Below are 23,180 nucleotides of genomic sequence, written 5' to 3'. Positions count from 1 at the left end.
TGCATATATGAGTGTCATACCTGTAAAGTTTGTTGCCAATGGCAGAGAATTAGACTCCTATTTCTTGACATTGGGTCCGAAGCTACGTTTTGCCATACAAAGCTTATCGAAAGACTTGGTTTAAAAGGAAAGTGTAAACACGTTCAAATGGATACCCTTGGGCGGAGGTCAAATATACTAGAGGAATTCGTTTTGATTTACAAGTGGTATCAAAGAAGATGCCATGGCCGTGGATCATATTCCAGTAAGTCCATATTCCTACCCAACTGATGAGAATCTGCTTTACGTCTGGAGACTCCAAAGGTTGACAATGAAAAAAAACTTGGAAATTCGAACTGGATGGAAAAAGGCGCCGTTTGCTGCGAGAACTCCACTGGGGTGGTTGCTAAATGATCCATCACCAGATAAAAAGTATGTGCAAGCCGATCGAATCAAAACATTGGAACTGGATCAAAGAATACGGAGGTTATGGTATCAAGATTTTTGTGAAGAAGCCGGAGATTTGCAATTCCCCACATCTAAGTAAGACAGAAAAGTTTGATGAATGAATAAGTTAAACATTTTGTCCTACCTTAACCCAAGAGGAATAGTGTAAACTACCTGGAGACATTTTAGTTTCAGCGCAAAAAAGATTACTGTATTTGCTGAAGAACTGCAAACAAGTGACCCCATGTGGTACCTTCCTCACCACCTAGTTTATCATTCACGTAAACCAGACAAAGTCAGAGTTGTCTTTGACTGCGCTGCAAAACAGAAAGGTGTGTCCTTAAATATACTCTCATGCAGGGTCCTGACTTTGTTAACAGTCTGGTCAGTGTGCTGATCCGCTTCTATATGGCTAAATGAAAAATGAAAAAAAAAGGGATCTAAATGGCTATTGTTGGAGATGTGGAAGCTATGTTCCACCAAGTTGGAATAAAGAAGCGTAATTCTAATTTGCTGAGGTTTTTATGGTGGCCTTAAGGTGATCTTACAAAGATGTTCATCGAATGTTAGTTCACATATTTGGTGCCACCTCATCCCCATGTATGATTACGTTCTGTTTGAAGCACACAACTGAGGAATTTGGACATGAGTTTGACAAACATGTATCTGAAATAGTAAGCACAATTTTTATGTAGATGATTGTTTAGCATCTGCACCTACTGAAGAGGAAGCAATTAAAACTCTTTTCCAACTTTGTAAGTTACTACAAAAAGGAGGTTTTCATCTCACAAAGTGGATTTCAAACAGCCAAGCAGTTTTGGACCAGATCCCTGAAACTGAAATAGCCAAGTCAATGAAAGATATCAGCCCGAAAAACAGTGTCAAAGAAAGAGTGGTGGGTGTGTATTGGAATGTTTTTGAGGACAAGTTTGGGTTTTGAACAAGAAGCTATATTGCCAAAGAAACATTACCAGAAGAAGATTGTTGTCAGTTATTAGTTCCCTATATGATCCTCCTGGTTTTGCAGCTCCTTTTGTTTTAGTTGCAAAAAGAACTTAGCAACAAGTTATTTAATTGAATTTAGGCTAGGATGATACAATCCCAGAATTCTTGCCCGAAAAGTGGAAGAATTGGTGTGGTAACCTGCCTGAACTTAAGCAGCTTTTATTGCCAAGATGTTTGAACCCACCAGATTTGGAAGAGTGATTGAACGCCAAATACATCATTTCTGTAATGCATATGTAAATGGTTATGGATTTGTTATGCACCTTCGAAAAGAAGATGAGAATCATTGTGTAAATTGTTCTTTTTGTGTGGAAAATCTAAGGTTACTTCAACTAAAAATGAAAGCATTTCAAGATTAGAACTTGTTGCAGCTGTTCTTGCTGTTAAAGCTGATAAGTGGTTACGAGAAACACTTGGACTATCCTGATTGTAAGTCTACCTTTTGGACTGACTCAAATGCTGTTCTTTTTAGCATTTCAAATGAGAGAAAGCGTTTTTCCACATTTGTGGCAATTCGTTTATCACACATACATTAGCAAACTACCATATTTCAATTGAGGCACTTAGAAACCAAGCAGAATTCCGCTGATGAAGCATCACGATGAATTACGGTGAAGAAGCATCTGGTTTTCGTCATTGTTTAAGTTGAAGAAGGCAGTAGCCTGGATATTGCGGTTCAAACTCTACCTGCATTCGAAGAAAACTGTTCAGAAGGGAAACCTGACTATTGAAGAGATTTTACAGACAGAGCTGGAATTGGCGAAGTATGTCCAAAGGTCAGCATTTTCAATTGCATTTGAAGCTTTGTCGAATTTAGGCACAGATCAAAAGGGTTGTCTCTGATTGAAGAAGTCTAACCAAACGAGGTGCTTAAACGAATTAAACCGTCAACTGGTAAGTGGTGTCCTTCGGCTTGGAGGAAGGTTGGACAACGCAACCATTACTTTCGAATCCAGATATCCCATCATCTTACCAAGTAATCTCCACATATTCAAGTTGCCGTAGATTTGTCAACCGACTCGTTTATGAAAGCCGGTTGAAATTTATTGCGATAATGGAACGAATTTTGTGGGAGCAGAGCGCGTTCGAAGCCCTGGAAGAGCTAAACAAGAAGAGGCTGGAAGCACATCTTTAACGGAAAGGAATAAAATGGGCGTTTAATCCCCCAGCAGCACATGGGTGGCATATGGGAGAGATTAATCCGTTTCATACAAAAAATCTTGGACTCGATGACACACAAGTCCCCGATAATTAGTGAAGATACCCTACGTCAGTTGATGGTGGAAGTTGAAAATATGAACTCCAGATCGTTGACCGTCACGTTTAGTCCAAGCAACGACGTTGTGATACCTAACTACATTCTGTTGCAGAAGCCAAACCCTGTCATTGCACCTGGACAATTTGACGAAAATGACAACCGCTTTGAGACAGAAGTTTTTGAATCTAATTTAAAGCACAAGAGTGCACTGAAGTAGACGTTACAAAAACGGTTGCCACAAAAAAAATCAGCTATAATCCAATTTTCAACATAACTAACAACACTTTAAGTTTATCGAGGTAGTGTATCTTATACCCGGTTCCTGCGGTTTGCTAATGGTGGGAATTTTTTTTTTTTTTTGAGAAAAAGAAGATTGTGATTGCTCTTGTTCGACCCCTGTTGGTTGAGCTAGATAGTGTGAGATCAACAACGGTCTATGCCTCTTTCAAATTAGAAGAGATAAAATATGAAAAAAAAAAGCTTTTGACTTCATATTTGGGGCATCGTAAAAAACCGTGGTCATACTCAAGCACAATAAACGTTCCTCAGCTGTGTTGCCTATGACGGGGGCCACGAGGTTGTTTACCACTTGAACTAAGAGAAGGTGTTTAAAAAAAATCATTCGGCGTTTGTGCGAAACAAATAATTTTTAAAAACAAACAAAAAGCTCCCACCCCTGCATTGGTCAACTTCACATCGTCATAACTACACAATGTAACGATGTATCTCATACCTGGTTGTTGCTGGTTGCTAGAGACGGGAATTTTTCCTTGTTGGATGTTTTTTTGTTCTGCCTCATGTGCGCCCTCTGTTGGTTCGGTTGATCGTTCCTCGGTGTTGTTTGATATAAAGGGCACTAAAATATTTGTGGTTTCACAAATATACTGTAATTTAACCTACAGTCATGTTTAGTTTTTCAAGTAATGTGACAACGACGCAAAAACATTTTCTTACAAACTGTACAGTTACCGAGTGTAATTGTGTCAGTAGCCGCAAGGCAAATATTGACTTTCAAACAAACCGGCAGCGGACGCATGCTGCTTAATTCCTATTGACTGTTTTGTAACAACGACTTGAATTTTTTTTTTTTTACAAAATGATAACAGTTTAGTAATGTGTAATATAACATAAAATCTGCGCCAAACACTTCAAGTATAACTTCCATTTTGGGACTGAACAATTACAATTCGTCGTACTAATATTTCAGAACTGGCTTTAAGTATAGAAAACGAAAAATTGCGAGCATTCGCAAGTCATGCGCTTAAATTCCAACATACGATCTCCAATCATTTTGGAATTGTGGTTCAACGTGTGAATTTGTGATTGGTTTACCTGCAGGTTTTTGTGGTGATGTGCTGTTGAAACGAGCGATTAAGTTTCGTACTGTGGTAGAGCGTCCCTCGGCACCGTGTCTGATGGGATCTAAACAAAATTAAAATTTAACATCATTTTTGAAACAATATTCATCCAAAAAATGTGAAAAATTTTAAACAAAGTGATTTTCATCATTGTTACACGGTTAATACAAGTTTCAACCAGTCAATACAAGTTTATACCCAGATGCTGCGGTCTGCTGGTGGTGGAAATTTTCCCTTGTTGAGAAAAAGACTGTACGTGCTCTTGTGCGCCCTCTGTTGGTTCAGTTGATCGTTCCTCGGTGTCACCTGATGTGGAGGGCACTAAAATATTTGTGGTTAACTGCTGGACACATTGATACTGTAGTGTTCTTTTCTCTAAACAGAATCTTTCTTCACTATTACACAGAGGTTGTTTGCTAACAAAGTGCCCTGCTACCGATTGGTTTTGTTTGAGGTGTACACATATTGACTTTCCATCAACTAATGTGCGTAAGATTGCAGATATTAAAACCGTTGCAGATACTGTTAAATGAACTGCATACGCTGACAAGTTAATGATTGTTTTCAAACAGTTTATCGCATCTAAGGAATGTGAAGAAGTTTCATTTCTTTGTAAAGGGTGGCGAACTTTAAAGTTTGGGAATCATTGGTATAAGACCAAATGATTTGAATTGTTGACCATAAATTGAAAATTTGAACTTTTCGTAAACGCACATATTTATTACGACAATTGCCAACAATTCAGCTGTTCAACTACAATTTTCAATTTGTCATTGTATCTCGTACCAGGTTGCTGTTGGTTGCTAGAGGTGGGGATTTCCCCTTGTTGAGATGACGGATACTCTTGTGCGCCCTCTGATGGTTCGCTTGACCGTTCTTCGGTGCCACCTGGTGTGGAGGGCACTGAAAAAAATAATGAATGAGTAATAGGACGCTTTCTGCACTACTACATCTCTAATTACCACAAAAACTGCTGGGTCTCTTGGGAAAATGACAGATTTAATAATAGTAGACCGCAACTAAACAATAAGTAACACCTTATATGTCAACAGGATCAGGATAACTACAAGTTCCTTTCGATCAAAACATCTTATACCGGGTCCATTATTGCTTAGAATTACTTTGTGAAAAGGAATATAAAATTATTATCTGTTGATTTGTTATTTTACCATGAAAACTTCTGGACTTGGTTGAAAAATACTGAAGAGAAACGCGTCGACCTTTGTTGACTTGAGGTTCCTCGTCTAAATCCGTTTGAGTCAAAGTCGTCAAAACTTGAGAAAGTAGCTTGGTGGTTTTCGGTTTGTCTAAATATGTTTTTAATTCTTCTTTTATCTCAATCATTGTGGGACGTTTTGTTGGATCTTGATCCCAGCATCGCTTCATCAGTAGTTGGAGTTGCTCTGCGATTTCTCTGTCTTCACTGACCAAAGTTTGTATCCAATCCTGTACATCCTGACAGTCTGGTCTTTTCCCTCTCTTGATTAATTCCAATAACTCCCTTCGCTCTTCTTCTGTCAGACGTGGATAAGGAACTTTACGAGTCAAGACCCAATACAATAACATACTGAAAGCATATACGTCATGCTGCTTCCTGGGTTTCAGGGTGGGGTCCTTCAGTTTTTCTGGAGCAGTGTAGTAGGGAGTGTATTGTGGCCTAACTTTCTTGGTTCGTGCCATTGGATTCACAGTTACCGAAATACTATAAGTTGCCAGTTCGGAGGCTCCGAAATCAGCCAATCTACAGATTAGTTCTTTGGTAAGCAAAACGTTTCCAGGTTTTAGGTCCTGATGAATTAAGCGTTTGTCCGGTAAATTGTGACAAAAAGCCATTGCTGATGCTATTTCGTATAAAATACGAAGGCGCACAGCAAGACCTAGTTCTTTGGATGTATCCATTAGTAGAGTTTCTAAATCTCCACCTTCACAGTATTCCATTACAATTCCCATTGAGAAAGACCATTGGACGTAGCCGAAAATTCGAACGACGTTTTCATGATCTGCTTTTAGCAAGTGTTCCATTTCTTCCTTTATCCTAAACAATACTTTAATAAATATGGCTGTGGTGTTTTATGTAAATGATAAATTTTACGACTTACATTTTCACAGCCAGTGACTTTTTCTTCGTTCCACCAGTCACCTCAAATACTTTGATGGCAACTTTTTTCTTTAACCCATTGTGGTATCCAAATAGAACATCCCCGAAACCTCCTGAACCGGCCACAAAGTCATCAATGTCACATGTGATATCACCACAGTCCAATTCTCGTAACTGTGACACACAAAAATTTTTTCCCCTCATGGTCAACGTATATTTTATTGAGGTCCAACCAAGCCATGTAACTAAATCAATCAATGTGATTCTCATTGCTTTGTGCAACCGCTTTGCAAGCGAAAGGTTTTGAATTCAAATCGATGAGTAACTTACAACTGCTTTAAGTTACATTACTTCAAAGCAAGGTTTGTTTTTGAAACAAAACTCTGTCACAAATTTCGGCTCATCAGACAAGTCGAAGCGAGTTAGTTAAAAAGGAGTTTTTGACTGGCATTATCAGGCATTAGAAAGCAGATAAGGGGAGAGAATAAAAATATTTGAGTATTGAAGAAAACAAATGGTTTTATTTAAATCCTAACAGTCTAATTCGAAATGACTTTTTTGTTACACACGGTTGACAAGCACATTTTTATATCTGCTATTGCTGCTAGGCATAATATCATGTCTATAGAACTCTTCTGGCAAGTATTTTTATTCTGACGTTTCGACGTCCTATACAGGTCGCCTTTATCAAGCACATTTTTGTTTAACAAACAAACAAACAACAAACAAAAGCAGAATATTACCAGAAGTTGCTCACCTCTTTTGACGAAGTCATGTTTCAGAAAGTTTTTAAATGTCAGCAAAGAATGAATCTAACTGCAGAAGCTCTCACTGTATAAAACAACTGGATGTTTTTTTGTGTTCATTGATAGCCTACCCAATTCAAGACGGGGTGCAGCCGGTGCGCCGCACCACGGCCCATTATCCTTAGTGCCGAGTATAGCATGTAAGATCTCCAACTTAGGAAAGAATTTAGCGACCAGATATATTGTTCTAACGGGGGTCAAATAATGTATAGCATCACTTTTTCACTCCAGGGCCCTGCTTGCAAGCGCACATTTATTTTGTCACTGGCTGAAAATTTCTGCATCTCCACCTTCCATCCATTGCAACACACGTTTCTCTAGTGTTATTTTTTTAATACAAATTCTAATAACCAAAACGTTTTTCTCTTCTATTTTACGCCATTCATTTTTCCAAACTACATTGCAACTACATGTACCTGTCTAAATCAAGTTTGCATTGCAACTTATATAAATAAACGGCGACTTATTTACTGCACTCGTAAAAGAGAAAATGTGTTTTTACACTTACGTACCGAGACCGCCGCGTTATTACTTGTCACCAGACCGTACATGGGCTGAAGTTTAAGGCAAGAAAAACGCCTTTTCAAAAACAGTGTTGTGTTTGCATTGAAACTTGGTTATCTTGGTTTGTAAAGCTATTACACTATGCTTTGCTTTGATAATAAGTGTTTCAGTTGAAATACCATCATTTCGATGGTCTACTACTCGAAAATAGGACAACAGGCCATTTCAAATACATTTTATTGAGCCCTCGCCGCACAAACAAACAGAGTAACCACATAGGATTGCAGCCAAATATTTCACACAACATATAAGAAATAGTTTTAAACTGCAACACGCGTTTAAACTATCATATTATATGCTTGCAAAGCTTATATCAGAGGGAAACCGTAGCATTCACTGACTTTGCCACGTCCATTTATTTAAACGCAACGACATAACCTATCTCAATCAAATGAAGCAGCGTATACAATATTGTAGTTCAACACATCAGTCATAACAAGTTTACCGTCAAATTTAGTTGGAGCTGAACTAAAGGCTAAATATAGATGCGTGGAGGCAAACAACAGCTTTTAGTCGAGTCTCGCCACGTCACATTGGAACAGAAAAGCTGGTGGGTTGGGGTAGAACACCACTGAGGCGTGACGGGTAACCAACGCAAGCGCCCCAGTATCGTCTCACAACGATTGAAACGCGACTGTTCATATTGCGCAAGTGTTTGTTTCAATCGGAGTGATTCTGCCGTTAGTGTGTTTTTCGACAGAATATTATTTTTCACTCACTATTTGGTAATAAATTTCCACAAACAATAACAACACCGATAAAAAGGCAAAGCATTTTCGCAAAACATTTCTAACGCAGTTTTTACGTGACTGCTACGTTTCTTTGAAACCTTCTGCCATAAAATTTGCCGTTTTTCTTTGAAACCTTTGCGAAATATGCCTGGCAACAACCCTCTTTGTATTCTGAAATACTTTTATCCATGCAAAGTTTCGTCGTTACATAATTGTCGCTATTAATGAGCTATATGCACCTCAAAAGCATCATCCCTCCGCTACAAATTGGATGTTTGAGTTATCTATAACGCATGTGGCTAATGGACCCACCAATCTAATCTGAAACAACACTTGCTTACGTAGCACAAACTATTGCATAACAAATAGTAATTGTTTCTGTGTCAAATATAAATATTCCAATGACATCGTCACACTTATCGTCTCCACCAGCTTATTAAACTCTTAACCTAATTTTCATTACAATAGCCCTAACTCTCATCCATGCCTCACCACCCATCTAGGCTGATGGCTTTGACCTGACGTTTAAATAAATATGCCGCTCACGACGTTTTTAAAATGTGATGCACGTGACCCACCAAGTGGGAAAATTAAGCAATATGACTCACCTCAAAAGCTTTCCATACAACTTTAACGACAACATGTAAAGAAGAACTAAAACTTGATATTGCCACAAATCCATATACGGTTTAGCATTTAGTACTGCACACAAAGAAAGAAAAACAATGGTATATATCAAGTGGTGGTAAACTGCTTAGGCGAAATCCGCTTGGCGGTGCACCAGAGTTATAATTTGTCACGTTGCGCTCGGCAAAATATCTGTGTTGGCAATCGATTATAACAGCGTGGAATGGTAAACTGAACAATTGTTCGGACAATTCTAACGTAGTTCCTTTTCTATGGCATTTTTGTCGAAAATTTGCTGTCATTGAGATGCTGTTATATTAAATCCAGTATATTTGCCGAGCTTAACAAAAACACAACCTTTTGTAGCACTCTACTTGACAAATAGTAACTGTTCTTTGTCAGATGTAAATATTTCAATGACATCGTCACTTTTATCGTCTCCACCACTTCATTGAACTTGTTATGCATTTGTTTATGTGGTCTCTAACACTGACCCACACGAAAGACTTAAAACGTCAAGATAGTGAAAGGTTAAGCTATTTATAAGTATTGCTGCTCGTCACAAAGTCCTTTCGTAACAAAATATTTTGTAAATAACAAATTATATTGCGCAAAACTCTTAGATTTAAGACCTACGTTATTTCTCCCGCGCATGTGCAGTCGCCTAAATAAAGGTTGGACCGACAACACGACTCGTATGAATGAATGCGACTTATTTATATCAGCTGAATAGAGAAAAGGTGTTTTTTCACGTACTCGCCGTGACTGCCACGTTCTTAGTTGTCACCAGACCGTACAAGGGTAGGGGCTTAAGATAAAACGTCAAAACTTTATCCGCATAAAAAAAACTGCAAGAACAATTGTTGATGCGTTGAAACTTGGCCTTGTGTCAAACAGAACAACTTAAACATGGAAGGTGCGGTTTCTTAAACTTCATGGCTGTATGTTGGCCTATAGAAGTTCCTCAATCATAAGTATAGGCGTTTCAATATCCGACATACATTTAATTGCAAGACGCGTTTGAACTGAAACGTTACACATTTCCAAGCTTATTTCAGAATGAGAACCGTATAGCATTTACCAACTTTGCCACGTTCTCTAATTAAACTCTGTCACGTAACGTATCTGCGGCATACAAAGCAGCATTTCCGATATTGTAGGATAGTAAATTAAAAACAGAAATAAATTTAGTTGGTACAGAACTAAAGGCTAAAGATATGTGTGAATGCATAAATATAGCCTCTGCATTCAGCCAAATCTCGTCACGTCACATAGCCACAATAAAGCTGATGGGTTGGGGCAGAACGCCACTGAGGCGTGACGGGTAACACGTACGGTCTCTAGTATCGTCCCACAACGGTTGAAACGCTGTTGTTCGCATGGCGCAAGTATTTGTATCAATCTGAGTGATTTTGATGTTAGCATTTGCTGTGTGCTGCCTGCCGCAAACACAACTCAAAAGCTGTTGACAATCGGTGATTTTTATACTCTAACCTTAATTATTCGTTCTACGGATTATAGTCTGTATCATTGTTTTTGCATGTTGGTAGTTTTTGTGGTTATAATGTGGACCGACAACACGACTCGTATGAATGCATGCGACTTTTTTACTACAGCTTGAAGAAGAAAAAAGATATTTTTCACAAACTCGCCTAAACCGCCCCGATCTTAGTAAAGGGCGTTTTCCGGCTGAAAGAAACGAAAAACCTGCTCGAAAACAAGATCAATTATTGTTGCGTTGAAACTTGGCCTTGAGTCAAACCGAGCAACTTAAATATGGAAAGTTTGGTTTCTTAAACTTCATGGCTGTATGTTGGGCTATGGAAGTTCCTTAATGATAAGTAAAAGCGTTGCAATATCCAACATACATTGGTTATAAAAGAGACAAATATTATGTCCAAGTATAGACGTCACCACACCAATAAACAAGACAACACGTTTAATCAATCTTGGATGATGCGTTAATAATACGCTAACTAAAGTCTAAACTGTTCAGCTGGGTGTGCGTGGTAACTATTGGCAAACACATAACGAAATAGTTTAAATACCAAACGCCTTAAGAATGATATTTATTATCAGCAAAGCATATTCCATAGTGAGAACAGCAGCATTACTTAACTTTGCCACATTCGTTTATCAAGCTTTGCCACGTAAGGTATCTCAAGCATACAAAGCAACGATTCCAAAATTTTTGGGCAACGTGTAAGTCAAAAACGACAGTCTACCGGTAGATTTAAATGATACTGTACTAAAGCTAGGCGCGGAGGCATAAACAAGCTTTCAGTCAAGTATCGTCACGTCGCTTTGCAGCAATAAAGCTAGTGGGTTGGGGTAAAACGTAACTAAGTTGTGACGGGTAACCAATGTCGTCTCACAACGATCGAAACTCGTCGAAACCGCCGCGTTCTTAGTTGTCACCAGACCGTACAAGGTTAGGGGGTGAAGGCAAAACATTTAACCCTGTAAAATAAACGACAAAAAGAACGAAAAACGAACACAACAAACGATTGTGGTTGCGTTGAAATTTGGCCTTGTGTCTTAAACTAAACGACTTAAATTTCGAATATGTTATGAGTGATTTGTAACACACCGTTGTGACAACGCTATGTTGTGCTGCTGTGAAAATACAAAGTGTTTTAGTGATAAAATGAGTTGTTTCAAATTTTTAAAATCGCGTTTAAACAAACATCTTATGTATTTCTTTTTTTAGAGTGTGAACCGCAGCATTTACCAAATTGCCACGTTCGTTTATCAGGCTTGCTACGTAACGTATCTCAAGCATGCAAATCAACGTTTCTCATATTTGCAGTGTTAGTATAAATCGAAAACAAAAGCTATCGACATTTTTGTTCAAAACTAAAGGTTAAAAATAGATGCGGAGGCATAAATCAACTTTCAGTCGAGGCTTGCCACGTCGCTTTGCAACAATAAAGCTGGTTGGTTGGGGTAGAACACCTCTGAGCCGTGGAGTGTAACCAACGTAGAGGCACAAGTATCATCACAGCGATAGACACACGATTGTTCACATGGCGCATTTGTTTGTATGAATCTGAGTGGTGCTGGCTGCTGCAAATGCAAACACAACTCAACATTTGTGAATCGGTGATATTTTCATCCAAACCCTAATTATTCGTTCCACAGGTTATTACTTTTATGCATATTGGTAATCTTTGTGATTGTATTTTGTAAGAAACAAAAACTACATTTTGTTGCCAAGCAAGATACCAATGAGTAGAAAAAAACTAAACGTTGCCTATATTTTGTGGGTTGTATTGTTACAGGTACATTAGCAAGGCAAAGGAAGTATAAGATATATTCGGTAATTTGGCACGAAAGCCACCTAACACAGCTGCAAAAATCGACCAATTGTGGAAGGAAACAAAGGTGTTTTGTGCAATTGTTTGTGTTTTGTGCAAATTGGGGTGATAGCTTTTCCGATACGCTGGACTAGTGCTTATGCAATTTGCGGCGTACAATCGACCTTTATGGTACAAGCGGTATCCGATGTGAGCCAATGTCATGAAATTAGATTTCCTGGGTTCACCACAAATACTACACCGATCTTTTTCTGGGATATAACCTACTTCTGGGTTTTCTCTTCCCAGTAAAGTCTATTGTGTACGTAAAACTAATGAACAAATCTAACGAAAGCACCAAGCAATGCGAAAAATACAAAATCCGCCAGTACACTGTTTACTGTTTACTGTTTAGTCCAACTTCGTGACTTTACCCCTTCCCTTATGGGATGTTTTTAAATACACTGAAAAGTTGCAAAATAGTAAAAAAATTAAAAATATTTTTGCAGAACTACAAAATAATTAAAACGCAATCAGAAATGCTCAGGGTATAACTTGTGTTGAGACTTGAGTGGTTAAACCATTAAAATTTCACTGTTGCAAGTTTGCACTTTGCAGCCTCAAGTCATCGTATTTGTTGAATGGTTATTTCTTTAATTATACTAATTGTGATGTCACAAACATGCACTGTGTGAATGTGATGTCATACTTAAAATGCATACAAAACCAGGAGCGATTTTCTGAAAATCAAAGGCATTTTCCAGCTATAAACCCCTATTATTTCTTGTTTTAGAGCAATTTTATCTCTTTGGTTTGTAGTTTGTACTTTCTACTTTGTTCAGTTGTGCTGTTTAGTCTGGTTTTATTACTTGTGTTACCCCTGAATCATGAATGTTTCCATTTCATGAATGTTTGAAATTGTAAACTGTTTATTTTCAGAATGTTACAATATGGAGAAATGCAAAAATGTTTTGTAAGTGTGCTAGCTGCCAGGCCTTTGATTATTTGATCTGCTATGCATCTAACAAAACCTAACGTTTATACTTTTCAAGTTTCTGAGCAAACAAGGAAGATTTGAATTGTTTCTGAGCGAACAAGGAAGATTTGAATTGTCCACTTATTGGGATCTATTTTTCCTAAATTCCTTATTCAAGTGGAGACGTTGGGCTAAGGTTTGTTGATTTTTAACAATTATACTATGCTGATAATAGATGTTATTTTGTATCTTGTGCTAAGCCTATCCTTTCCAAATGACACTTTTTTTATTGGTTTAACTTTTTTGTGGCTTTCTGCATTTAATTTTGGACCACTGTGGATTGAATATGAGTTTGTGTAATATTTCTTTCCTTAACAGCACCAACAACATTTCCACTCAGTGATGTAACAATATAGATCATCGATTACATGAAAATACCCCACTCACTAAAGAGCAGAAAAACCATGAATTGGGCAAATGAATTATCATTGGTGGGAACAAGATTCCAAACGACCCTTTTGGACACAAATTTAAGGATGAAATCTTTACTGTTGACAGAAGTAGGTTAATGTTTTTGTTGTTTTGCATTGATACTTGTGTTAATTTGTAAATGTTTATTTAAAACTTTTGAATTTCAGTACCAGACTAGAGAGCTGGGATTCTAACTTCTCCAACAGGTTTGACTGATGATGACCAGAGTGGATATGATGCTGTGATAATAATCACTGACTTGCAAGATTTCATTCAGATACAAAAAATTATCATGTCTGTTTGCAGGTTTGCATTTTTTTTACTTCAACTTGTGCAAAAGTATAAATTATACTGTCTTATTTTTTACAGATGCAATATTGTGTATTTTTTATTTATATACCAATTACCTATTTTGTACACCTCGTGTTTATTTAAAACATTTAATTCATATTAGTCTGTGAAGGGATTCGCTCTAAGTTTGATTTAATTGTTTGTGTCTATTTTAACTTAAGGTTTTCAAATTTCAATTCTTAATGTGTGAATGACTTAAACAGTTTACTTAGTGAAGCGTTAAATGTTTACTTAACAACTTATATTGTGATTTCATTTCCCCATACAGTCCTACCTTCCTATACAACTACCAACTATGAGAAATCACTTAAGTGGGAGGGCACTCAATAAATGTGACAATTACTTAAATACTTTATTTGATGGAGCTTTAGATGTTTATTAACGACTAATATTGTGACCTCGTTTCCCTTGCAGTCCTACCTTCCTATACAACTAATAGAAGGAATCACTGAAGTGGGACGGCACTTAATAAATGGGTCAAGGACAAATTTTTCAGCCAATATCCAACGGGAAATCCCCTACTGAGACTAAATCTTAAATCAATAGCGCCCACTGGCGGATTTGTTGATGCGCCTCGACGTGCCACTAATGCCGGCAATTCTCCACCCATCATGGTACGTCACATTGGTAGATTCGAAAAACGTCGGACGCATTAAAGGCGTGTATTTTACGAATACAAAAAAACTTGTCGGTTTTACGCCACTATTTAAACCTGATAACCTAGGGGTATCGAACTCGTACGCGCTGCTGTGGCAATTTCTGTGTTCCACTCTGTATACCAACGTTCGCTGTCGTTAGTGGTTCCTTTCGAGCATTTCCGATTAAATGTATAACATAACGCTTGAGATAAATTTACCGCGCATTACTCCACCAAGCGGCAAGTTGTTCCTGGTTAGAACACGCGTCGATTTGAAAATTGACCATCGCTTCATGGTTCATCGATATGACATAACGAAGTTCACTTTTTTTCTTTTGCGTCAAGCGGCCTGGACAAATTAATCCGGCTGGGACGTCTTACAACGACAACCGGGGCCAGTGTTTATTCCGGTGCAGATCTGACTCCGGGACCACAAGGGATTTTCGTCAACACGACAATCAACTCAGTGGTCCCTGACATTCTGTCTCACGCTGTGAGTGAGTTTGGCACGACTCCTTCATCCAGCGTGTCCATCTTCACAGAGACGGAATCGCCTTCCATAATATGTTTGTTATTTCAGATCCGCCAATAGACAATGCTTCACATAATTAACTTGTTTGCCTCGACCATAAAGTAAACATGCACATCATGTATAAATTTAATGAAGCGTTTCCACAGGATTTCCGAGCTAAGCGATCTTTATTTCCTGACCATTTTTACAGGTTGAATCTCATGCCCAAAATTGATGAAAATGTGACATGGGAAAAAATTTAAACTGGCAAATGATGCGAATTCGAAGCGTCCAAAGAACTTGTTTGGGGTGATGAGATTTTTTTCTGGATGTTCAGACGTTACTTTTCCCCTGGTTGTATATCGCGGGATGATCAGCCTTGTTTTAAAGCACCTTGTAATATTTACCAAACGTCACCTGCTAGTTTTCATTTTTTTAAATACTTATACCCTGACATTTTATTCCGCTAGGTGGTGCACCAGAGTTATAATGTGTGATATTGTGCTTGCAATCGCCGAAAGAATTGTGCTTGCAATCGCCAACATCGCACAAACACATTATTATGACTTAAAGGTCAAAAAGCAATCAATGCAATACATTGGTCCATAAGCTTGGAATCACGTTCCCGACCAACTAAGGAACGCAAAATGTATGAGACAATTCATCACAAAAGTGCGTTTTGTGTGCACGAGTTATAAGCACCTATTATCCTGTTAATTTTTTTACTTGCATTTTGTTTTGCATGCTCACATACACAGATGATATTATTTCCATCATGAAACAAATAATACAGCTTTATATTTTATTGTTGCCGCATTAATTGCAAGTTATATTGTTTTACTTTTGCACAGTTTGTCGGCTCGTGTATGGCACTGTGCTGTAACACAAGTCCTTATGTTTTTACGATTGTCACCTTTTGTACAGTTTTGTTCGAGTAAAATAATTTTCACCCACATGCTTGCAGTGTTCTTATTTATTCACTTAATTGTAGCGACCTCACTATCGTGTTCGCTTATGCGCATCGAAGCGTGCTATTTGCTTTTTTTTTATCGCTATTGCCTTTATATAAACGCCGGTTTCGTGTTGCTCTACCTCTTGACACGTTTCTAACATGACTCGGACATGGTAGACTAGGGATTTGTAGTGTGTTCTTCTTCCCGGCGCCTGCTGAAACTATCCGGCAGCTTTTCTTTCGGTGGTTTCTTTTCCTGTTTAGGACAGTCGGTAATTGTAGACTTATGCAGGTTCCTACAGCAGGTTAAGTATGTTCAGTCTCATGGCATGTTCCTGTGTGCAACGTCACGAAGTCCACAAATGTCTCATCGAGTCATTCACTGCGGAACGCGCTATAAAGGCCTGGCATGTCAAAAGCTTTGTTAAAATGAGTTACGGGAGAAAGTTCTGACTGATAGTAACACTCATCAATTGTTGCTTTCGGAAAACGGCCAAGGGAAAAGCAAAACGTCTGTTTCACCAACGTTTTCTACTCGCGTACCACTTGAACATTTCGCACAGTGTTCGCGTTTCCGTTCTCAAAAATATTCACCACGACAACAGCTAACATCGTGACAGTACTGTTTGTTGCGTCATAAACGTCGTAAGTGCGAGTGAAAGTAATCATGGCTAGAATGGGCAGTTTATATTTTCAACAAGTTTAAACTAATTACACGATTTTTTTTAGTGATATGATGTTTCTATATTTTTGTGCAAATTATTTTAAGCTTGTGTGCCCCATGAAACTCCTTTGTGTTCCACTTTTAAGAAACCACTAGTCTGGTGGCTAAACACAGCAAAAGGTTGTGGATGTAAGATTGTCTTACACAGCGAATTTTAAAATATAATAACACCAACAAGTCGCACATAAGTGCACTAAACACAACGTTACGCATCAGTAATTTCAAAAGTAATGTTATGCATCAGTGGCATCACGTGATCTGAAAAAACCTGCAGTGGGTTTTAACTAGTTTTTGTTGGTCATGGATTAAAATGTTTGGAAAACGTGTTTTCAGGAACTGCCAATCCACAAACGAAGCTACAACTGGCCGTAATAAGATTTCAAAATCCAGTAGGTAAGATTTTGCGGTCTGATTGGGTAATTGTGTTGTGATGTCACAGGTATTTACTGTATGATTGTGACGTCATACTTTAAGTGCATGCAAACATAAAAGTTCACTTTTTTTCTGTGCGTTATTTTCTGGTTTTTGAATAGAGTTATACTAAAGATGATCTAAACCAGAGGAATATCGCATATGTGCACCTCAAGAAACAAGGTGGAAAATAGTCGACTGTTATCAACACAGAAATTTAATTGACAGAATGATATAACTAGGGTTGGCAAGCCGGTCAATTGACCGGTCAAATACGGTCAATTGACCGGTCAATTGACAGCACTTTATTTAACCGGTCAAATACTATTTTTAATTTCAAAAATAAAATGTGGTAAATTTTCTTGGACTTGCTTTTTGGTTGTTGAAAAGGGTAATTTATTTCTAATAACCCTCAGGTAGAACAGTTTAGGGCATACTCTTGTATTAATAAGTGATTTTTAAGCCAATGTAGATGTGTTTTGTTCATTTGAAAAAAATCCCATAACAATTAGGATATATTTTTCATTTGAAATTAAGATCTGATTTACGTTATGGCAAACTTTGCAAGGTTTCCAATGCAATTAAAAAACATGGATCACTTCCAGCACCGTTTTATCTTAATAAATTTGAGTGTGATAGGTCCATGAGGGGAAGTTAGTTCATTGGTATTTACTTAGGCATTTTGCAAATGTTGCACATTATTACTGACAGATAAAAAATCTAAGTAATTTAAACCATCTGTGTAAACTTGTAGGCCCACAGTCCTTTTTTCTATAGTTGATCCAAAAATTGTTTGTAGCTATATATTTAGCTTATAATTGCCCAGAATAGATTTTTGTAGATAAGTTACTGTTCAGTACTTATTGGGATAAAGTACGTACATATCAAGCTTTTGTATATTCCTTTTTTGTCATGAATGGACAACAGCTTAACAGCATAAATTACGATTTTAAGCAGGATAAGCGAGTTTTGCAGTTAAATCTCAGTCAAAATTAGACTTTAATCTGATGTATATAGAATATTATGAGAATCCAGTTCACAAATGTGATTACTGAATGAAAATTACAGACACACAGATGGGGCCATTGATGAAATGAAGCATGCAATGCAGTCGGAAAAGTCTGTAGTATAATATAAACTGAACATTTCCTATTTCACAAACAAATTTACATGAGTTGAAACCTTCATTTCCATTACTTATGGTTTAGAAGAAGATTAAACTTCCAACTTTTAACTAAAATTGCAATTTAATAATGGGAATAGTATTTGACCGATATTTGACCTATTTGACAAGTATTTGACCGGTCAATTGACCAGATTTTATTTGACCGGTCAAATGCCCAACCCTAGATATAACATTAAGTTGTAAGTATAAGTTTTGTTCACTGGGTTTGTGTATAACTGACACACATATCCATGTGAAAATATCTGCAAATAGGTGAGTAAACATGTACCTTTCTTGTTTATAGTACCTTATAGTTTATGCCATTGTTAAAATAAAATTAAGTATTAAAATATGATTGTGACTAACCATAGCGTTGAGGTGCTGTTAATCATCTTAGTATTTGATGTTGGGTCATCAAATTTCAGGTGCTTGATCTTTCCCTAAAGTTTACCATGTTTTTTTTTCATACCGTGGTACAAAGGTCTTGTTCCAGCGATAATAGCAAGTTGAAATACATTGAATCATCTCAAACAAATATTGAGACAAAACACTACAAGCAAGAGAAAGAATGCAACAAGGACTCCCTTCTAGCAACAAGGACTCAAAATCAGGTTGGGTTTGACTGAAACTTCCGTGACAAAATATGTCGCTATTGTTTTGTGGTTTTTTGATTGATTGTTATACATGATCTGTTTGACAAAACACTCTTAGCACCGACCAAACTTACACTCTTCAGCTTTGCTATGCGATTAGGCAGATGATTTTGTCTTCAACACGTGCTCTGATATGGTATTACTATCCCCATGCATTTAAATAGGTTCAAGTATTTTCAGGTATTACCATGCTTAATTTTAGTGGTTACTAACATGAAATACAAACTGTAAATGATGGCAAAATTTTACACAAAACTATTTTTAACTCACTTGTAACCATGTTTATTTTTAGACGCAAGAGACATTTGTCCTTTTACTCTCTTGTTCACTTAGCAGTGTAAATATTAAATTTACTTTTGCAGGATTCATGGTGGAAATTGGTGACAACTGTGTTTATCTACTTGTGGGAACTCGTCTGTTTAGAAAAAGCACAGATGGTTGTGTTTGATCGGACACAACTTATGAAGGTTTGTTCTTTCTAAATAGTAATTTAAAATCATCGTGATCCTTAATGGCAGTCCTAATGATAAAGTTTAAAATACATTTTAAAAATTAATATTAATACTGCTATTTAGTATTGCAAATTTTCAGTTCCAGTACATCTGAAATGCATTTTATTTTTTCACCTATGCTTCATCACTCCCACAAATGCTCTTTTTTTCATTCATTGAAAAAATTGTCAAACCTGTAACTTTTTACCACAAATAAACTGTGCATTTCTGACAAATTCTTTATTTCTTTAGATTTTAGTTGAAACATGATTTTTTGTGAAAAGTCCTGAATTTTTTGAATTCCTACCAAAGTTTTGAAGGTAAGCTTTATTTTTACATTTGTACAAAAAATTGTCACTAAAATATAGCAATTTTGCACCAAAAGCATAAAATTAAACATAACATTTATTTACAACAAAAAAGAGCATTTGTTTCACACAAAAAAGTTGTTTTGCAGCAAACTTAATCACTTGTTATGGGTCCCCTTCCCTGAAGGGGACACATATTGTTTTTGTCTATATTCTTTTTTTCTTTCTAACGCAGATTTGTTCCCACGTTTTGGTCAAGAAAGAATGGTTTAAACTTTTCAAATTTACACACATTAAAGATATTGGTCTAAAGATGGTCCATGTAAATTTTGACCCCGTTTGATCCCCCGGTTCACCCACAGCCCCCCAAAACGTGAAATTTTTAGCGCGGCTATTGTTCCCACGTTTTGGTCAAGAAAAAATGGTTCAAATTTTTTCAAATTTACACACATTGCAGATATTGGTCTAAAGATGGTCCATGTGAATTTTGACCCCGTATGACCCAGAGGTTCACCCATAGGCCCTCGAAACATAAATGTGTCTAACGCCCGTTTGGTCAAGAAAGACACTGTAGGCAGAAGTACCAAGAGAGTAACTCACTGGTTTACGATAGCGGGAGGGCTCAGCTTGACGTCGGACAGACGTTTTACGAGACGTCGTTTCAGTGATTAGAAATCAGCTGTTTTGCACAGCAATGCTATGTCGTTTTATTAAGTGGTCACTCACATTTTCAGTTTTGGCGAAGGTTTTACACCTATGACGTGATTTAAACCTAATAACCATGCTTCGGTTTTGTATATGTCAAGAAAAACTTTGTTAATAAAAGTTAAGATGAAAAAATTAACTTGACTTTTTTTCCAAATAAATGTTTTTTATGGGTCCCCTTCCCTGAAGGGGACACATATTGTTTTTGTCTATATTTTTTTTTTCTTTTTTTCTTTTTTCTTTTTTCTTTTTTTCTTTCTAACGCAGATTTGTTCCCACGTTTTGGTCAAGAAAGAATGGTTCAAACTTTTTCAAATTTACACATATTACAGATATTGGTCTAAAGATGGTCCATGTGAATTTTGACCCCGTTTGAACCCTCGGTTCACCCACAGCCCCCCAAAACGTGAAATTTTTAGCGCGGATTTGTTCCCACGTTTTGGTCAAGAAAGAATGGTTCAAACTTTTTCAAATTGACACACATAATAGGTATTGGTCTAAAGATGGTCCATGTGAATTTTGACCCCGTTTGATCCCTCGGTTCACCCACAGCACCCCAAAACGTGAAATTTTTAGCACGGCTATTGTTCCCACGTTTTGGTCAAGAAAGAATGGTTCAAACTTTTTCAATTTTATACACATTACAGATATTGGTCTAAAGATGGTCCATGTGAATTTTGACCCCGTATGACCCAGAGATTCACCCGCAGGCCCCCGAAACGTAAATGTGTCTAACGCTCGTTTGGTCAAGAAAGACACTGTAGGCAGAAGTACCAAGAGAGTAACTCACTGGTTTACGATAGCGGGAGGGCTCAGCTTGACGTCGGACAGACGTTTTACGAGACATCGTTTCAGTGATTAGAAATCAGCTGTTTTGCACAGCAATGCTATGTCGTTTTATTAAGTTATCACTCACATTTTTAGTTTTGGCGAAGGTTTTACACCTATGACGTGATTTAAGCCTAATAACCGTGCTTCGGTTTTGTATATGTCAAGAAAAACTTTGTTAATAAAAGTTAAGATGAAAAAATTAACTTGACTTTTTTGCCAAATAAATGTTTTTTTAAATGCTCGCTGTCAGGTTGGCCGCCGCATGATCACGGGTTACTTAAGGTCAACTAGTCGGTATTACAAACACAGCTCAGAACTTTCTTCATAACGTAGCGTTTTTTTAACAATCAATTTAGGAGTCAATACTCAAGGCATGTATAAATTAGGCTTAACAGTATTGTTGCACACGAATGACGGCGTGCTATTGAAAACGGTGTCAAAAGGTCAAACAGTCGTTTGGCGTGTGCACCCTGAGAGGTTACTACTGGTCAATGGTACTCGTTTTGCGAAACAAAGTTAAATGAAAAACAATTTGTTATGTATACACTTGTAGCAAATTGCTTTTTAATTTAAAGTGTCAGTAACACCACTGTTACAGCTTTCTAAAAAAATTGTGTTCAAAACCCGACCTTGGAGGACTATATCTGGGTCAAAGCAAGAGATTAGATTTAAGTCTTTGTTACGTTTTTTTAATTTTGTAATTACATGACAATAATAGTGCAAAAAGAATACGAACAATTTTTTTTTATTGTTGGGTTAATGCTTTCTAAAAATTTGTCCTTAAGAATGTAAAAATCACCGCAACATTTGTTTACTGTAAATCCGCACAAACGCGCGTGTGGGGACCCATCAGTTTTTGTTTACAAAAACAATCATATGTGTACATCAAATGATGTGTATAGTTAACTGGTAAATATCGTATAGAATATATAAAATGGAAGTATACCAGAAAGCCACTCTTCTAGTTTAACTTTGCTTTGGTTTCTTGTAAACCCTCCTCACATAGTGCAATATACTCTCCTCGTTCTTCCTCAGTTAAATCCTCTGCTGTTTTGAAGGATTTGATTGCTTTTGTGTAATATTCGATTGCTTCGTTTAATCGTAAAGTTTTCTCAAAAACATCACCAAGATTGTTCAACAAGATACCGTAGATTTCAAACTTTGAACTTTCATTCCCGAACTTTGTTTCCATAAGTTCAAGTCCAAGTTTTATTGTTGTTTCGCTTGATGCCAAATGCCCGATGTAACGTTGACTCTGTTCAATCTGAAACAAACACCAAACCTCCTGTTCACATCGAATTTTTTCGTTTATTTGAAGGTCACGGATTTGTTGAATCATGTCACGCATCAGTGGGATCACGTGATCGCGCACGATTTCTGTGTTTCTCGACTTCGAAGATGAATCAGGATATTCCATCAAAAGTCCGATTGCTGCTTGAATTCCCAACGCACACCACACTACACTTCTCGCTACAGCGAAGTCGGGATTTTTCTTCACATAGAAATCTGCGGCAATACTAAAAAACAAAATGGCTTCCAAATATTTGCCTTCATTTCTAAATTTTGTGGCTTCGGCTTCCAAGTTTTCTGCAGTGACCCCTGGTTGACCTGTGATTGACCTTGAAAGTTGTTGTTTGGTCATTTTTGCTTCGTCATACTTTTTTGTTTTCAATAAATCAACATAATTTTGTATTTGTTGATTGTATTCGTCAGTTTGATCTGCAGGGAAATAAAAAATGAAGTTTTTATTTTAAGTTCCCTATGTAAATTAAAAGTTTTTTGAAATAAATGTGTTTTGAGCGTTACGTACCAAATATTTTGGTAA

At 37.2% G+C, this 23,180-nt stretch overlaps 2 protein-coding genes and 1 long non-coding RNA gene across 7 annotated transcripts; 2 read left to right on the top strand and 1 right to left on the bottom strand.

The window, feature by feature from the left end:
• Positions 1–1,686: 1,686 nt before the first annotated feature.
• On the bottom strand, positions 1,687–6,920 carry LOC145212167 (uncharacterized). The gene is made up of 8 exons (XM_080080208.1): positions 6,903–6,920; positions 6,147–6,319; positions 5,217–6,082; positions 4,834–4,950; positions 4,246–4,368; positions 4,022–4,111; positions 3,423–3,545; positions 1,687–1,763 (listed from the first exon to the last, which is right to left on the bottom strand). Exons 1-8 carry the CDS (start codon positions 6,918–6,920, stop codon positions 1,687–1,689), a joined length of 1,587 nt encoding a protein of 528 aa, XP_079936334.1.
• A 5,883-nt stretch (positions 6,921–12,803) lies between these two features.
• LOC145214230 (uncharacterized) lies at positions 12,804–16,114 on the top strand. The gene is made up of 7 exons (XR_013856994.1): positions 12,804–13,142; positions 13,222–13,341; positions 13,524–13,705; positions 13,784–13,922; positions 14,236–14,581; positions 14,950–15,097; positions 15,327–16,114. It is a non-coding gene; the product is annotated as an uncharacterized LOC145214230 (long non-coding RNA).
• An 86-nt stretch (positions 16,115–16,200) lies between these two features.
• Positions 16,201–23,047, top strand: LOC145214229 (uncharacterized). 5 transcript variants are annotated; one of them, XR_013856993.1, is made up of 5 exons: positions 16,727–17,184; positions 18,849–18,978; positions 19,383–19,487; positions 19,764–19,831; positions 22,674–23,047. XR_013856993.1 is itself a non-coding variant. In XM_080082716.1 (4 exons), exons 2-4 carry the CDS (start codon positions 18,820–18,822, stop codon positions 22,755–22,757), a joined length of 348 nt encoding a protein of 115 aa, XP_079938842.1. In that variant the 5' UTR covers positions 16,201–16,712; positions 17,125–18,819; the 3' UTR covers positions 22,758–23,047. The 5 variants fall into 5 exon arrangements, 4 of the variants coding, with proteins under 4 accessions (XP_079938842.1, XP_079938839.1, XP_079938843.1 ...); XM_080082716.1 differs by lacking the exon at positions 19,764–19,831 and adding an exon at positions 16,201–16,712 and having other exon boundaries at positions 17,125–18,978; XM_080082713.1 differs by lacking the exon at positions 19,764–19,831 and having other exon boundaries at positions 16,726–17,184.
• Positions 23,048–23,180: the final 133 nt, after the last annotated feature.

The sequence above is a fragment of the Phallusia mammillata genome, chromosome 2 (genome assembly GCF_965637545.1).
Source record: "Phallusia mammillata chromosome 2, kaPhaMamm4.hap1.1, whole genome shotgun sequence".
NCBI lineage: Eukaryota > Metazoa > Chordata > Ascidiacea > Phlebobranchia > Ascidiidae > Phallusia > Phallusia mammillata.
Note: the sequence above shows the minus strand (reverse complement) of the source record. Positions and strands in the feature narration are given on the sequence as shown.

What these genes read in the sequence shown, in the direction of transcription:
- LOC145214229 (XM_080082713.1), top strand. Translation starts at nt 17,102, where the DNA reads ATGTTTGGAAAACGTGTTTTCAGGAACTGCCAATCCACAAACGAAGCT. An exon ending in CAACAAGGACTCAAAATCAG is followed by an intron (nt 18,979 to 19,382) that starts GTTGGGTTTGAC and finishes TTACTTTTGCAG; the next exon opens with GATTCATGGTGGAAATTGGT. An exon ending in ATCGGACACAACTTATGAAG is followed by an intron (nt 19,488 to 22,673) that starts GTTTGTTCTTTC and finishes GTTTATTTGAAG; the next exon opens with GTCACGGATTTGTTGAATCA.
- LOC145212167 (XM_080080208.1), bottom strand. An exon ending in TAGCAACCAACAGCAACCTG is followed by an intron (nt 4,369 to 4,833) that starts GTACGAGATACA and finishes CAAATATTTTAG; the next exon opens with TGCCCTCCACATCAGGTGAC. An exon ending in CAGCAGACCGCAGCATCTGG is followed by an intron (nt 4,112 to 4,245) that starts GTATAAACTTGT and finishes AATTTTGTTTAG; the next exon opens with ATCCCATCAGACACGGTGCC.